At 42.3% G+C, this 18,548-nt stretch overlaps 1 protein-coding gene across 1 annotated transcript in view; it reads right to left on the bottom strand.

Moving 5' to 3' along the window:
• Nucleotides 1-18,548, bottom strand: part of LOC311249589 (dual specificity calcium/calmodulin-dependent 3',5'-cyclic nucleotide phosphodiesterase 1A-like) — a 368,687-nt gene that overhangs the window by 341,617 nt on the left and 8,522 nt on the right. Inside the window, exons 2-3 of the mRNA XM_084340750.1 lie at nt 5,394-5,444; nt 5,128-5,287 (exon numbers count right to left, since the gene is read on the bottom strand). Of these exons, the coding sequence (XP_084196876.1) occupies nt 5,128-5,287; nt 5,394-5,444 (211 nt within the window). The remainder of the gene's footprint in view (nt 1-5,127; nt 5,288-5,393; nt 5,445-18,548) is intronic.

The raw sequence follows: 18,548 nt of genomic DNA, 5'->3' as shown, positions 1-18,548 counted from the left end.
TTTGTTTTATTCATTCATTTATTTTTATTTTTCAGATACAAGTCTGTACTTTCTTATTTTATATTCTGTAAATGTTAATATGTATAAAACAAATACAAATAAAGTTAAAAAAAAAACAAACAAACAAAAATACAGCTTTTTGTTTTTTGCTGTTTTGATATTCCATGAATTGGTAGAAGTGCACTTCCAAACAGCCATATCAGTTGATCTGTCCATCAAACACTTGCAAATGTATTTCCATCACTACTGGACAGATTTACATGAAATTTACTGTGGATATTTTTGGAATCCGTTGCTGTAGTGCCACATAAGTTTAAGTATGAGCTCATTCACTCACTGAGCACATCCTCTCATTCCATTTGGGCACTAATTCTCTATCACCGCTATGAAATCAAAATGTCAGCTTTGCAGATAATATACATGACTTGTTTATTTTATATGTGGATAACAAGCATTATCTCTTTATTCTGTAAGCATATTTCCATTGAATATGCTGAGCACTTTTTTGCTCCCAAAATGATGGCCTTGGCCTTTACTCTGGGACCACTCTTAGGACAAAATTTAATTCTGGAAGACTTGTCACCTTCGATAAAATGAATTTTATATATATATATATATATATATATATATATATATATAAAATGGCTCAAGCCAGCTTTTTTCTCTTGGACAAGTAATGCCAGTAGAGATAATTAGGAGTGAGGATGATATCGGACAAATTGAGAAGTAAAATGGTACCCCAAGTTCTATGAGAACAGATGAAGCCCTTCACTGAACTCAGTGGGTATAGCAATCACACACACATATTCACCAACTGACAATTTAAATGTCTGCAGCCAGGCAGTTAGGGCTTCGTTGTTGTGTATGGGCTTAAGGCAGCATGGCAGCTTACTGTCATCCCAGCACCCGTTCAGCAAAGGTGTTGGAGTGGCAGGGTGCCTAGGGTGAGGGCTTTGCGTGTACTACTAGGGTCACTATGTTGTAACCTTTGTTCTATCTCACACAGGCCCCACCCTCTTGTGGACTATACGGGTACAGTGGGTAGAGCCCTATGAATGTATGCCCTGCTGTCGGACCTTGCCCACTGATCCTGACTGCCTATAAGTTAAGTTCTTTCTCTTCTCTACAACTGCTTCTGTGAAGCTGTGAAACCCTCGCTGCCACTAAATCTTTCATAAATGAGAGATCGGCCCATGCGGTGTGGAAAGGGCCAGTTGGCGATGAGGTCCATGAGCACATCGTTGCCCACTGCCCTCTAAACAGTAGCTGGCTTCTCACTTTCAATGTTTGCCTCTCACAGAAACAGCCAAAGGGTACCCTCTCTTCTTTCCGACTAAGTGAGCTGTATTATATTTCGATGCAGAAATATTGCCATCAGACTATACAAAGGTAGTGTGAGCCGGCCTAAAAAGGGTAGCGTGGGCATGTACAACAAAATGCTTTTCAATGTTGTTATACACACAAGCATATATTCAGTGGCTGAATACATGTGGGAAATTTGAGGAGTGCTATACCCATAGAGTCTAGGAGATGGTGGAGTCTGTGTGAAATAAAACTGCAACTGTATACTTGTGTTTGTTTACATTTTTAGATACACAAAAATGTATATATATTTATTTATTATTTATTTATTTATATAAACAAATTTATGTACATTTTAAAAAAAAACGTGCAATATTGCTCCTTGACACACTAAGGGTGAAGCAGCTTGTCACTGAAGGAGCTCTGCAGTGCTTTCAGAGTGTCCTGCATAGGGTGGGAGCTGTTCTCCATCAGGGAGCTATTGTCCTCCTTTCTCCCACCACCTGCGCTGGGTCGAGGGGGCATTGCAAGTATACTGAGGATGCAAACAAGAGCGTTTGCAGCAGGGATGACTGAGTAGGGGGAGGGGCAGGCGACTGGTCAAATCTATTGAAGAATAGGTTTAGGTCGTTCACTTTTCTGGTCCCCCACAGCCTGGGAGTCAGGTTCCTTGTGGCAAGAGATGGTTTTAAGGCCTGTCCAGACTCCTGACATTGTTCTGCTGCAGCTGTTCCCCCACCTTTCTCCTGTAGTTGTTTTTCCCCTCCCTGATCTTCCTCCTCAGCTCCTTCTGCACAGCCTTCAGCTCCTCCTTATTTACTTATTTAAAGCTGAAAAGTGAGCAGGAGCTGCTGCAACGGACTGTCACTCATGCAGTGCCATCTTATAGGTCTTATACTAATATACTGTTAGAAACTGCTGCATTCCCGGCAATATTTTGGGGCAGCTTGCTGTTTCCCATAAAATACTGCATTATACTGTGAATAGTGTGGCATTCTGGGAATGATGTTTGAATCAGGCCCTGCAAACCATACTGTATTTCTGGAGGAGACAGACTGAACATAAAGTCATGAAGCCAATTCTGGACTTTATTTTTGAGGATTAATCATCTGAACCTGCACTTTTTTTTCTCTTAATATGCAAATGCCCAACATCAATGTCCAGACTGTCCTGTCCTAGGGAGAGGACTCTGACTCTGACACTCCATGTTGTCCAGCTGCAGATGATCCGCTTCACAGAGACCACAGGGGGCTCATCCTTCTCACAGACATTGGTTTGATTCAATTGTTGCCATCTTAAAAATCATCTCATGGATATACTATTCTCACTGCATTTTATTGTCTGTGCCGGACACCCAGGACCGTCACCCTACCCTTGACTCCTCGTTTAAGACTGCTCGGTGTGTATTGATTTAATGGACATAATGTACACTGCTCAAAAACAAGGGAACTCTTAATCGTCACAGTAGAACAACTCAGTTAAACTTCACGGATATCTATCTGTCCATTTAGGAGGCATAAGTGAACGTGAATCAATTTCACCTGCTTTGGTGCAATGTAGAGGCAAAAGTAAGACAACCCCAAACAGGGAATGGTTTTGCATGCGGTGGCCACAGCTCTCTCCTTATCCTTCCTGGCTCATTATTCTCTAGTTTTGTGTTTGGCTAGTGTCACTACTGGTAGCATGAGGCGGTACCTGCAGCCCAATCAGGTTGCACAGGTAGTCCAGCTTCTCCAGGGTGGGGCATCCATAAGTGCATTTACAAGAAGGTGTGCTGTGTCTCCCAGCACAGTCTCAAGAGCATGGAGGAGATACCAGGAGGCCAGCCATTACACAAGGAGAGCTGGACAGGGCCATAGAATGGCATCAACCCAGCAGCAGGACCAGTATCTGCCCCTCTGTGCAAGGAGGAACAGGAGAAGCACTGCCAGAACTCTACAAAATTACCTTCAGCAACCTACTGGTGTGCATGTTTCTGACCAAACTGTCAGAAACAGACTCCATGATGGTGGCAGGAGGGCATGATGTCCTCTAGTTGGTCCTGTGCTCACAGCCCAGCACCATGCAGCTCAATTGGCATTCCTGAGAGAACACCAGAATTGGCAGGTCCACCATTGGCACCCCACTCTCTTCACAGATGAGAGCAGGTTCACAATGAGCACATGTGACAGGCATGAAAGAGTCTGGATACGCCGTGGTGAAAGTTATGGGAGGAGATCCCCCAGGACACCATCCGCCAACTCATCAGGAGCATGTGCAGTTGTTGTCAGGAGTGCATACAGGCACGTGGGGTCCATACACACTACTGAGTCGCATTATAAGCTGCCATGAAACAATTCATGCAAGTTGGATGAGCCTGTGATTTCAATTTTTTACTTTGATTTTTGGAGTAAATTTGAATCCAGCCCTCAGCAGTTTGATGAATTTGTTTTCCATTGACTGTTCTTACATCATTTTGTTCTGAACAAATTATACAATGTACATCAGTAAAAACTTTCAACTTGAAAAATTCATTCTTAATGCATTTTTAGTTATCTGTATTCCAGAAAAGCATATTTACACAAGTCAAGTTGCTTTCTGAGATTACCCTTAATTCTAGTTTCAGGTGGAACAGAGCATATAACTGTAGGGTGCTGGATGATCAACCTTGAGGGTCTTATGTCAGGGCATCCACCCAACCTTTTTGACTTGGCTTGCTGCTCTATATCTTTAACCTACAGTGACTGGCTGCCTGTACACTTGAAATATTTTAAAGGTAAGGCTTATCCAGTTGTCCTATTCTCTCTTTCTGTCTGTGTTTTTCACTTTCAGCATGCACATCTTAAACCCTAACTTCATGCTTCATATATTAGCAGACTTGATTCCTCTCCAATGTCTTATCTCAGACTACTGTGTTTTTCTGGCACTTCATTGGAATCACCACAGAAAGATGGACAAAGGCCAGCCAGGGCAAGAGGACAGGCAGTATTGTTCAGAAGATGTCTGTCACAGTCAATCTCATGTCATGACTTTTCTGACAAACCTCATGGACTTTGGGGAATTTCACATAGTTCAGTGAGAGCTCTCTACCCAGGCACTTAAAATCATTGTAGCTTCCACTTTTTGCCATTTTTGTTTTAAATTATGTACTTGTAATCATATTCTTGTTTTCCTGTCTGCTTAATATGCTGTATGCTATAATATGCTACATTTCACCAAAAAATGGTAGCCCTGCTGCAAAGCACTGCAGAAAAATGACTATTTATGGAAATAGGAAGGTAACATGTAAACTTGTCACATTTTTATGGTTGTTGCACATATTTACATATGAGTCATTTTTTGGATTCCCCATGCAATGAAATGGGGTGGCTGCTACTGTCTGTCCCTCAGTGTTTAAACTTGTGTTGTGTGAGTTGTTTTAAGCGATGATGCAGCTTGCTAATGCCTAAATGCCTTGCCTGAAAGACCACTCATGTCTGACATGTATGCATTTTTAAACCAGGGATAAGCTGTAAATTACAATTACAATAGGCAAACTGTAGAAAAAACAGTGACAACCCTGCTGCCAGTTGCTACTGTTAAATCAAGAAAAAACGGCAATGTACTGGAATATAGTCTAAAAGTAAATACAGTATAAGGAGATTACAGTAGGAAAAACTGTAAAATTAACAGCAAAATAATTGCAACCCTGCAGCCAGTTCTTACTGTTAATTTACAGTGTAAATATTTTACAGTGCGATACACTGTAAATAATGGTAAGGAGAAATAAAGGCCAGTATATTTTTGTACTTTATGTTCCTTGAGGAATTTCTGCATATATGTGTTTTTGCTGTGTGCACGTGTGACCTGATAGCAGTCTTCTCCATGGCGTCAGGTTCAACAGGGTTTGGTAGCTCATCAGCCAGAATCTCTTCGGTGCTCCGAGGGTCCAGCCAAATTCCTTTGTGATCACCATTGCCAGTGCAGGTTGTGACAGCAGTGCATAGTGCATTCTGTGACCTTGAGCCTGGACAATTTTCATACAAACAACCATCTTCTTCTATTAGAAATGTAATGATAACTGAATTTCCAAAGTTGAACTTGGTGAAAATGGTCAATTTTGATGAACTCACGTGCAAAGTTGGCCAATGGATGGTGCTTGTTTTCCCCTGCCTCATTGGCAACTATAAAGAGAAGAATTAAATTTTTTATTGTTTTACATGGTCCTTGGTAATAGACATACATTTGTTTTTTTTGTTTTTTTTAATTTTAATTACATACACAACACAGTTTAATTATGTACAAACACAACACAAACACAATACAACACATATAAAACTAGAGAAGGCAAGTTCTGAAGAACCTGCGGTTGTGAATGCTGGCTGTTGAAAAGCTGATGCCAAATTAAAAACTTTGAATATTGTCAATGACGTTTGAATAATGTGGAACATTTTCAGGTTTCTTGAAAAGCTGCAGCTAATATGTGTATTGCTGGCTTTGATAACTTTAAATAATGCCCAGAATATATTAAAAAATGTGAAAAAAATGTAGGGTTTGTTGTAAAGCTAAGGCCAAATTGGTCTCAATTGGTGGCTTTAATTTATTTTAAGTTGCATCTGAAGAGAATAAAGCATCCTAATAGTGATGAGCCAAACTGCAATGCTATCTTGAATTTGTGTTGAGAAGCAGCTGATGGAGTATGAGAGATGTTACAGTGAGAATCAGTCAAATACTCTAAATGGGACTGAAACGTTTAATAAATGTCATAATGTATCAAAGATTAAACATTAAAAACATTGAAACAGTTTCTGGCTATAATGAATGAAAAGATAATAGTTGAATATAGTTAAAATGTTGGAAAATAAACTATGTTTCTGTGTGTGTGTGTATGTGTGTGTGTGTGTGTGTGTGTGTGTGTGGTCATGTGTGTATGCTTACACATGCATATTTGTGAGTGTGTGTGCCACTGTGTGTTTTAAACTGGCTCATTGACCACTCTGTCTCTGTGTTGGCCCAATTGTTATTGGTTGCCATGGTAGCTATGTTGGTAGTAGTAACAGACAGAGAGTTGATTTACTAGTGATTTTAGCTGAGGCTCATCGCACATTATCATGCTTCTCCCTCAAAGACAGTAACTGCTATCACTTAAATAATGATATGGTTGAAACAACATGAGTCTCCTGAGTACTTTGTGCAATTTCTTGTGTATGTATTGTCAAAAAGATGGCTAGTGGAGCAGTCGACAGCGCTCCTGTCATTTACAAGCCCACCGAGCACTTTGTTGCAACCAGCACAATTTTCCGTATGTTTAAAGTTCAATAATACTAAAGTTTGAATTGAATTTCTATCTGGAAGTGTGAATGAGTAATTAGGTTTTGAAAATGCTTGAAAAAATGTGAAAATATAGGATTTTTGAACATTCCGTCCATTCACTTGAATGGGAAAAATGGCCAAAAAACTTTGATATCATTCATAATTTCCAAGATATTCAATCAGAAAAGTAATAGCAATAATGTCCTAATTGAGATTAATATTTTAATATTTGAATCGAGTGAATATGTTGAACAATGTGGAAGGAGTTGGCGGCTGAAAAATCAGACTGGGAAAAAAGTAGAAGAACATATACTGTGAAGGCTGACTCAGCATTTACAACTAATGATTATTGTGGCTTCTGGCTTTTAGGAATCTTTGCAGTGTATTTTTCTCAGTTCCGAATTCATTCTGGAGCTTTGTTTAGTTTTCAGTTAAAAGTGAAAAACAAAAGCCAACACCAGTTGTCGTGTCTCGACTTTTTATTCTCCGTTTGTTCAAAAGGTTTTTCAGAGTTCAAAAAGTCACCAATAAAAAAGGAAATAATCTCCAGGAGTCCTCAAAAGCTGAGTGCAGTAATGTTTAATTGTCGACAATTTAAAAAAGCCAATGAAAAAAGACCCAAATTCTCAATAGAAAATATCCTCCTTGTATTCACTAAGATTATCCAATCCTTGCTCTTTCCTTTGTCTATGTATCGAATTTTGCTGACTTGGGTATTTCCCTGCACGAGGCTAAACATGTGCCCACCCATGCCAACATTAATCAAGACCGCCTCCTCACCGGGGATATGCTTTGAAGTCCCTTTGCAGCTGGTATCCTGGACTTCCCCTGCACGTCTTATCTACCGTGCTGCAACTTCGCGGCCTTGAACTATCTGTGAACGTTCCTGCACTGTGCTGCAGTGAGCCGTTTTTTTTAACTCTAAGTCTCCTCCTTGATATGTTCCACTGCTCTACTGACTGCATTTCTTTTAAAATAATAACAGTGCTTTAAAAGTAATAAATGTGTTGTATACAGCATTTGATTACAGGATCCTTTTCTTGTATCTTTGGTTACATTTTCACTTGTGGATTATTCAACTGATGAGTGCACATTAAATCAACTGATGCAGAATAATACATATTTCAACCATCCATTATAACTTCTTCACACTTGATTCTTCTTTTTAAGAACACAGCAATTATTACCAGTTGTCATTTACCACCAACTACTTACTTATGGTTATATGGTTATATTATACCACACCATAAATGCCTGTTGGCCACATGGCCAAGCAGGGGGGCTTTCTTTCATAGAGCCCGGAGGGTGATGAGCAAAAGCCAAGAGTTAGGACAAGAACCAGAAGGGACAAAAGGATGAGCAAAAGCCAAGAGTCAGGACAAGAACCAGAAGGGACAAGAAGATGAGCCGAAAGAGCCCAAACAGCCAGAGGACAGCATGTGTTGCCAAGTTTAATTGTCAATGGTCATGTTATGGAAGAAAGAGGATCGTTAATGCTCTTTTGCTGATTACTATATATTCCTTTTAAGTGGAAAGAGTAGTGGCCTCTACTTAAAAGGGAGTAATTTGATTTCTAAATAATATTTGAATGAAACACGCTTGCAAATTAGAAACTCACTTGCATTGTCATCTATATAAATATAGATGAAATATATATATATATTTATTATATAGATGTCATCTATATAAATATAGATATATATATATACATACATACATATAGTATATATACATACAGTCAAACATCATGAAGTTTCAAATAATGGCACAGAAAAATGGAGGTTATACATACAGACAATCCACAGAAGATGAAAGGCGAGCAGACATCTGATTCAGGTGGTGAGGTCTGACAGCATGAAAACCCAATACTGAACATCTGCCTGTTTCCCGAGAAAAGGAAACCTAACTCACTGCTCACCACTGGGGGCAGTAAAGAACAATTGTAACAGCACACTCCCGTCTGGTGTGATTAAATGCCACCACTAACACTCCAACAAGAAAGTTACAACGATTATTTAGGGGGGAGAAGACGAACAATCTCAGACAAAGGTCTCAGAAACAATTTTGTTCCAGTTTTCCGGGCGACCTTGATCTCTGCTTTACGCACGTTGCCATCTTTGCTGGGAAAAACCTGAGTGACTATCCCCAGGGGCCATTCCTTCCTCTCAAACTGCTGGCTCCAGGTTAGGCTGAGTGTTCTGCCACTTTCTCCTTGGCTGCAGCGTTGAAAGATAATGGCTCCTCCATTTGCTCCAGAAGGTTAGTGCCAGGTGCTGCACTTGGCGCCATTGGTGTTTGAAGATGTCTTTGACTCCAGAGTTGTCCAGAGGAACTGAGGGGAAACTTGTTTCTGAGTCAATAGAGTGGTAGGGGTAAGTATGAAAGGATCACTTGGATCAGCAGACACGGGTATGAGGGGCCTGGCGTTGATAATGGCTGCCACCTATGCCATCAGTGTGGCAAGGACCTCGTGTGTTAGCTTGGAAGGTCTGAGTTGGAGGAACATTGAATCGAGGATTCTTCTGGCTATACCTATCGTCCCCTCCCATGAACCGCCCATGTGAGACGCATGTGGGGGGTTGAAGAGCCATGAACAGCCGTTTTCTTCAAGGTATCTCTCAACAGAAGTTCTGTTAATGTTCGATGGGATCTTGAGCTCAGCAGACGCACTGACAAAGTTTGTCCCTCTGTCTGAACGGATTTGCTTTACAGGACCTCTTATAGCAAGGAAACGCCGGAGAGCATTAATAAAGCTTGACGTATCCAGAGATTCAATGACCTCTATGTGGACTGCTCTCACAGACATACAGGTGAATATCACAGCCCATCTTTTGCTGTGGGCTAGACCACCTCTTGTCTTCCATGCCTTAACCTCCCAGGGACCAAAAACAATGGAGGCTAAATGGAGGCTCCATGGATAGGCGATCAACTGGCAAGTCGGCCATCTTTTGTGTTCCAGGGCTGCCACGTAGCTTGCAACAGACGACGCAATGGTGTATAATGCTGCTCACACGTCTCTTCACACCTATGACCCAATAACCAGCTGCACGGATAGCCCCTTCTGTGAAAAGGCGTCCCTGATGTTGAGTCTGTTCGTGGTAGTGTGTAACTAACAATGTTCAGATGTAGCGTTTTCCAGGGATGATCAGAGGGTTCTTTTCTTCTGCCACAAACATCCCTTCCTTTATACGACCCCCAACCCTGAGGAGATTCTGTCCATCAATGAAGGGGTCCAAGGCTTTGAGAGGACTGTTTTGAGGAATGTTCTCACCCTTTCTCAAGCATGCTAGTTCTTCAGCATATGTCTCCTCCTGGACAGCCCTGATGATTATGCACTTGGACCTACTTAACTGCTCAACACTGTGTGCTTCTGAATACAAATGCCTGAGATTGGCAATGGCATGATTCAGAGACCGCCATGAAGAAAACTTGGCGAAATGCTGAGGTCCAAGCTGTTGAACTGTGGTCTGCGTGTTGAGGGTAGAGATCTGTGGACGGACTTCAGCGTCCATGTTCGGGTTCACAAGTTTGAATGTGCTTGGATCCAGAACCCTTTCTTCAGGTTCAAGAGAGAAGGTCCACTGAGCCACATGGTATCTGCGAGACGAGCAGCTACGACAGACCTGGTTGCATAGTCTGCAGGATTCTGGTCTGTGGATACATACTTCCATTGTTGAGGCCGAGACGATCTCCGTATGCGAATGACACGATTGCTCACATACACGTAGAAACGCCTCGACTCATTGTGTATATACCCCAGTACTACTTTACTGTCCATGTAAAAGGTTGTAGCATCAATCTGCAAGTCGTGCTCAGATGAAATGAAGTCAGCAAACTCCACTGCAAGCACAGCGGCGCAGAGCTCTAGCCGTGGGATTGTGTGCTCAGGCCGGGGAGCTAGTTTTGCCTTGCCCATAACAAACCCTGTGTGGGAGTTTCCATGTTCATCAACCACTGTAAGATAAGCAACTGCCGCAATAGCCTTTATTGAGGCATCTGAGAAGATGCTTAGCTCTCTCCACTTTGCCACAGAAGGAGAAACCTTGGTGTAGGGTCTCGGGATGTGCAAGTTACTGAGATGTTTTAGAGAGTCTCGCCAGGATGTCCATTGTTCCTCCATCTTCTCCGGCAATGGTGAATCCCAGTCACCCTTCTCTTGTGTGAGCTCTCTTAGGATGTGCTTCCCTTGAATGGTGACTGGAGCCAAAAATCCGAGTGGGTCATACACACTGTTCACTACTGACAGGACACCCCGGAATGTGAAAGACTTCTCATCGATGTCGACGTTAAAGGTGAACGTGTCAGACTTTAAATCCCAATTAAGGTCCAGGCTCCGCTGGACTGGAGGAGTGTCTGAGCCTAGATCCAGGTCCTTTGGGTCACTGGCAAGCTCCAGCGGTGGGAAGGCATCCATAACCTCTTTACTGTTTGATGCAATTTTGTGCAGCCTCAAATTGGAGATGGCATGAATATCCTGGGTCCTCCTCAACAGACTGATTGCACCTGCAGCAGTGGGAAGCGACTTCAGCCCGTCATCTACATAGAAGTCATGGTCAACAAACTGCCTCACGTCAGGATCCTCATGTGGTTCTCCTTCCCTGCCGGACTGGGACTGTTCCCAAAGACATGCACGGTCATGGGATACTCAATGACATCTTGAGCAGGATCATTGTCTCTGAACCAAAAGAAGCGTAAGAAGTTCCTTACCTGTTGCCTGACGAGGAAGCAGTGGAACATCTGCTTAATGTCCGCTGTCACAGGGATGGCTTCTTTTCGGAATCTGATGAGGACTCCCAAGAGAGAGTTATTGAGGTCGGGCCCTGTTAAGAGGACATCATTAAGAGACACTGCATCATATTGGGCACTAGAATCAAACACAACACGGACATTGCCAGGTTTTTTTGGATGGTAAACGCCAAAGGTAGGTAGATACCACCGTTCCTCATTTTCCTTGAGTGGAGGGGCAACTTCGGCATGTCCATTCTCAAATATCTTTTCCATGAATGAGAAAAAGTGTTGACTCATCTCTGGCTTTCTCTCAAGGCTTCGTTTGAGAGAGAAGAAGCGGTTGAGAGCCTGGGATCTGTTGTCTGGGAGCCATCTTCTCGGCTGCTTTAAAGGCCAGCTGTTACTCTCATCCTTCTTGAGACCCTGTTCCATTATCGCCATAAAGGTGAGATCGCCGATAGATGGACCCAGTTTAGTGTCATTGCTGGTGAGCTGGAACACTGTATGACCTAGGGAAGTACCCTCTCTAAGGCGTGTGACAGGGAGCTCTGGTGGCTTGGGACCATATTGCTCTTTCACATCAAGAACACTGGGACAGGGCTTGAAGATGGTTGGACGATCTTTTTCAAGCGCGTTGGTGAAGAAAGTATTCACCCTCAGTGGCTTGTGAGCTCTTCCCAAACAGACATTGCCCACAATTACCCATCCCAGGTCAAGTTTTTGAGCGTAAGGAGCATCTGGAGGGCCGTTGATCCGTTTACGAACCTTGTGTAGCCTGATGATGTCGCGACCAAGAGAAGCATGATGGGAACGTTGGGCTCCAACTCTGGAATGAGATGTGCTGTAGGTTTTAGGTGACGATGGGAAAAGGTAGCACTGGGTGTCGGAATCTCTGCTCTGTTATCTGGTATCTCATTACATTCCAACAGTCTTGGAAGAGGTTGAACTATTCCACCGTCCAGTGACTCTATGATGAAACCGGAGGCTGTCCTGCCCATGTTCTCAGAGGCGCCTGAGCAAGTCTTCAAAGAGTATAAAGCAGTGGGGCCTTGGATGCTGAAGGTGTCAAAGAATTCAGAGCGAGCCAATGATCTATTACTTTGTTCATCTAGGATGATGTAAACCTTCTTTGCCTCATCATGACGTCCTGCTGGATAGACCTTGGCTAAGAGAATCTTTGAACAACCCCTGTCAATGAGATCTCCTCCACAGACTTCTGTGCATTGAGTTGTGACCTCTGACGTTTGAATGGGGTCTGGCTCCCTGCCATGCTCTGATGAAGGTTTTTCTGCCTCATGGATCCATGGCGCTAGACCTGGATGGAGAGCAGAAAGGTGTCTGTCGCTATCACACTCAGTGCACCTCACCTTCCGTTCCTCTATGGGTTTCATGCGAAATGCCCGACACTTCTGTAGAGAATGTGGTTTTCTGTGGATAGGACATCTCTTATCAGGCTCATCTGGTTTCTTTCTGTACTTGTCTTGGTCTGAGCATGCGCCTGGAGACACTTCTGTTCTGTGAACAGAAACCTCTTTCATTCAAATTGGTTTTCGTAGAGGTTTTTCTGCTTTACCGGAGTCTGTTTGACCTGCAAGTATGAAACTGGGGTCATTTCTGATCCGTGCTTGCTGGTGGAGAAAGGTGACAAACACAGAAAAGGGAGGGAATGCAACCTGATGTTCAAGTTTATAGCTAGATCCATAAGAGAGCCATTTTTCCTGTAGGCTGTATGGTAGCTTTTGAACTATGGGGTTAATTCCTCTGGCTGTGTCAAGATAGGAGAGGCCAGGAAGATCTCCTTCTGCCTTGGCAGCATCAAGCTCCATCAGTAGATCACTAGGATCTCTCCGCTTAGGGTAGTCTTTGTTGCTGATTTTAGGGAAGTTATCTAGTTTCTGAAACAAAGCTTTCTCAATTGCCTCAGCTGAGCTGTAACATTCATCCAGCCTGGTCCATATCATTTGCAGCCCTGATGCCGGCTGGTTTATGTGGATGGATCTGATACGCTTAGCATGTTCAGCGGATTCTTTACCCAGCCATTTGACCAGGAGATCCATTTCCTCATTGAATGACAACTCGAGGCCTCTTACTGCATTTAGGAAAGAGCGTCGCCAAGCTCTGTAGCTCTCTGGTTGGTCATTAAATTGCAGCAGGCTGGTGGTGACAAGTTCACACTGTGCTAAAAATCTCACAAAGTCTGACATATGGGAATCAGTGGCATGAGTGGGCTGAGAACTATAAATGTGAGTGGGTGAGATGTGTGTGTGTGTGTTTGCGATCGTGAGAATGACGTGGTGGCTGCCCGTATGGAGAAGACAGCCGATACTGATTATCCTTGCTGCTGAATGTTACACCATGCGGAGGCTGACTGCACTGAGCTGGAGTAAGATCGCCATCTAGAGTGTGTATAGAGAACTCCGACTTCTGTTTCTTTGGAGCGTGGCTCAGTATGTCATGAAGGTGAGTAATAGAAGCAGGATGGATGTTGCTTTCAGTGTTGGGGCGCACGTCGTCTACAGATTGGACCACAGGTGGCTCTGTGTTTGACAGCTTCGCCTGGTCTTGAGAGGCCGAATCCATTTCTAAGCTCCTTTCCTCACATAACTTTTCTTGCTCCTTCACGTAGTCCTTTGTGCGTTGAGAAGAATCATATGGAGTTGATATGAGAGGGAGTTCACAGCTATGTCTTTCCTCGATGTTAGCGGCTGCAGCCTCCAGAACTCCAGCCTTTGCCTCTGCCACAGCCATTTCTTTTTCTAAGGCCAGCATCTCCATTGAAGCTTCCAGCTGGGCTTTCTCCATTTTCCTTCTGATCTCCTTCTCAGCATACTTCAACCGTGCTTTAGCAGCCTCTGCTTTAGCCCTAGCTGCTGCTGCAGCGGCTGTAGTGGATGATGCACCAGAGCGTGCTGAGACACTGGACCTGGTCTTCAGAGTACTAGAGTTTTCCTCCATTATGTAGATAAGCTGAGTTCACAATGTGTGGGTGGGTATAGTTTTCATCCACTGAAGTTATTGCTGTGCGTTGCGAACCACGACCTCAAAGACTGCGTTGCTTCATTTGTAAAGTGCTGTCTTTTCACTGTACTGTCTCCTTGACAGCAAGTGCCAACTTCTTCATTACATCACGACTCTGGAGATGTAGATGTAGTCCACAGGTTTAATAACGTATGAAGATGTGAAACTATAACAAAATACAAATGCGAAATCAATACAAGTTAGTTAGCAAGCATGTCAACAAGTTAATGTATGTCAAAACACATACAGTCAAACATCATGAAGTTTCAAATAATGGCACAGAAAAATGGAGGTTTAACATACAGACAATCCACAGAAGATGAAAGGTGAGCAGACATCTGATTCTGGTGGTGAGGTCTGACAGCATGAAAACCCAATACTGAACATCTGCCTGTTTCCCGAGAAAAGGAAACCTAACTCACTGCTCACCACTGGGGGCAGTAAAGAACAATTGTAACAGCTCAGCGATAATAACACATTAACACATATTCCTCTTAACGCCATATAAAATTTTCACGCACGATAAATGCACGCATGTTATGACCCTCAGCCCGCTCTGTAGTTTGGAAAATCAGGAAGCGATGCAGCAGTAACGTTGTGGATTGAGCAGAACTGGATGAAGAAAAGGGTCTTTTGAATGGCAAGTTCAGCTTCAAAGCCCTGCCAGAGGGTTTTCTCAAAAAAGTTATTTGCATTTAATGTCGATGTGAACTGAGTTACCACTGGAGTATGTGCAGTCTTAAATACCACTTGCTGGCCAACACCTGGACAACTCTACATGCGACAAACTTTCAACAGTGATAGCTAAACGGGTGGCTACAGCTTGCAGCTGTTGCTTGACACTACATTGTGTTAGTATTACTAAGAAATGTTACATTCAGGTCAATATGCCCACCTGTTGTTGCTTGTTGGGCTTGAGTTTATTTTTTGAGCATGCAGTACCTTTGAGGTTATTCTGGAGAATATTATGGACAATACTTGTCGTTGTTATGGATTGTTGCAATAATAATATACATACATTTGCATAAAGCACTCCCATGTTGGAATGAGTGGCACACACAGAGTTTGGTTCAATGACAAATTTAATATACAGTATATCTTCTGAAAATGTAAACATATCTATAACCATACAACAACTTGAATGATCACTTTTGGTGATTATAGAAAGTTTTGTCAATCAAATTGGCTTTGTAGCATGGCCTCTTAACTGTGATTGTGATTGATGACGGCTGATGATTTTTCTGGGCCCATTGTAATTGGGCTTGTTTGATACACCCATGAGACTCCGTCACAAACACTACAATGGAAAAGTGTAAGCACCTCAGCAATGATCTGAAAGAGTGCATTATTGGTTTGAACAAGTCAGGAAAGTCACCTGGAGCCATTTCAAAGCAGTTACAGTTCCCAAGACCAACAATGCAAACAACTATTTGTAAGTATAAAGTGTTGTTGTGTCACAGCCACGATCAGGAGAACAATGCAAATCACTTCCTGCTGAGAAAATTGGTCAGGATGGCCAAGAGTCAACCAAAGAACCACCAAAAAAACTAGTTTGCGATGAATTAGAAGCTGCTGGAAGACAGGTGTCAGTGTCCACAGTTAAGTGTGTTTTGCATTGCCATGGGCTGAGATGCTGCCATGCAAGAAAGAATCCCTTGCTCCAGTCGCGGCACTTTAAAGTTCAACAGCAGTTTGCTGCTTTACTAGGACAAGGAAAAAACCTTGCGGAGGAAAACTCTGGTCAGATGAAACAAAAACAGAGTTGTTTTGACACAATTGGCAGGAATATGTTTGGAAGTGAGAAGGTAGGGCCTTTAACCCCAAGAATGCCATACCTACTATGAAGCATGGTGGTGGTAGTATTATGCTGTGGGGCTGTTTTGCTGCCAGTGGATCTTGTGCTCTAAAGAAAGTAAATGGAATAATGAAGAAGGAGGATCATCTCCAAATCCCTCAGGAAAACCTAAAATCATCAGCCAGAAGATTGGGTCTTGGGTGCAGTTGGGTGTTCCAACAGGACAATGATCCCAAACACATCAAAAGTGGTAAAAGAATGACTAAATCAGGCTAGAATTGAGGATTTGGAATGGCCTTTCCAAAGTCCTGACTTGAACACCATCGAGAAAAAGTCCATGCTAGGAAGCTAACAAATTTAGTTGCACTTCACCGATTCTGTCAAGAGGAGTGGTTAACAATTCAGTCAGAGGACTACCAGAAGGTTGTGGATGGTTATCAGAAGCACCTAATTGGGGCAAAAATGGACAAGAGACATTTAATCAAATATTAGATTTACTGTATGTATATTTTTGACCCAGCATATTTGGTCACATTTTCAGAAGACCTATGATGAATTCACATTTGAACTAAATTTCATGAATGTTTTCTTGTGACAAATGTGTTCCACTCATTCCATCACAGAAAAATGAGAGTTGTAGAAATAATTTGAACTCAAGACTGCTGTGATATACATGTTCTTTGCAAGTGTATATAAACTTATGACCACGCCTGTATGTCATCCTCCAAACGGGGTTATAAAAGCAGTGTGGCTCCTTTAAAGAAATAGGGCAGTGTGTAGTATGTGAGTTGTTCAAGGAAGAGAAGGAAAGATAGCCAAGGTAGCTGCCCCCAGAGCAGTCTGATCAGCAACCGAAGCAGAGAGGAAAGCTTAGCAGACAAGTTGTCTAGTGGCACTAAATGTACAGTACAGGTTACATTTTGACCATGAATAAACCTCCCTCTACACAATACCCAAGGACAACTTCTTTTTGAGTGACAGCTATCACTATCCCTGCTAATATTCATGCTGTTTGTCCATGCTATCGCTAATCCATGTTAGTGATGTTGATCTTACTGCAGTCTGACTGTGATGGTAATAAATACTTATGATTATTAACCACGCTCCCATTCTGTTTGAAAAAGAATGTTGATTGTTGGACAGTAACAAACCCTGACTGGGGGGAAGCTTCAATAATAAAACCCATGAAGATGTCTTTTAAAAAAAGATTAAAAAAAAAAAGCAATATCGCTGGTTCTGCTGTATCGATTTTGATCCTTTGTTTTTAACCTGTCCAGAATTAGTCAAAATTAGTCAAACGGTGTTATAGGAGTGGAATGCTAGATGAGTGGAATGTTTTTCAAAACCGGGCGCCTAAATCACCCACACTGCAACTCAGCCACTGGCATCACCAGAGGCATTTTATCAGATCCTTCCTCTGGAGTTACAAAAGGCTTTATACTTTTTCATATATACAGTAGTACTTCCCAAGACTAGTAAACACACTTTGATGTGTCAATTTGGTGGAGTGACCCTTTTGTGTGTGTGTGTGTGTGTGTGTGTGTGTGTGTGTGTGTGCGTGAGAAAGTGATTGGTGGACGGGGAGTATGGCTGAAATCACAGATTACGCTCTGTGATAGAGGCCACTTCATTAGTGATAATGACTGAGCTCAGCACCCTAACAACTGACAACACACTATTTGTTTACCTCAGTCAAAATTATGTTGGGTCCTTTCCTATCTCAGCTGGTTCCCATAGAGACAGCAGTCAGTAAACACACATACACACTGTAAAAGTACACGGCCCATGGTCTACTAATATGGCTGAAGACGATTGATTCTGAATAATATTTTCTAAGAATTTGGCTAAACTAAATGGAATAAAATAGTTATCATTTAAAACAATCAAATCCTGATATAAGACCCACACGTCCAATTCTAATGACCATAGATTAGAGTCACCAGAGTTCAGTCAAGTGTATAATTCAAGACCAAAAACTCATATCTCTACCATCACTTACCTCGACAGTAGACTGGTTATGTTAAATACTTCAATCTACAGTACCAATCTAACCGAAGCACATAATTACAGATGCATCACAGGTTTTCCCCTTCTTTGACGGATTCCTCACATCATTATGTAATTTTACAAGCTCCAAATACAGCATTGGAGGCAATTTTTGCACAATTCAAAATCCAGCAATAGACTGATCAGGTACTGCAGGCATATAATGGCAATACACCGGAAAAATAACATAGTATATGAAGGTGTTTGGACTTGACAACAGTTAGCGACTTAATAAGCCAACAGCAAAATCATTTTCATATTTCTCATTACTACACTACATTGCACCACTATATCTAACATTCTCATGTATAGCCTTCTTCCTCTCAAGTAATTCAATCATTTATAAAGACTTAACCAAGACATCACTCCATCCACTTGTAATAAGTAT

The sequence above is a fragment of the Pagrus pagrus genome (genome assembly GCF_965226575.1).
Source record: "Pagrus pagrus genome assembly, chromosome: 20".
Classification (NCBI taxonomy): Eukaryota; Metazoa; Chordata; class Actinopteri; order Spariformes; family Sparidae; genus Pagrus; species Pagrus pagrus.
This window is presented reverse-complemented; position numbering and strand designations above follow the sequence as displayed.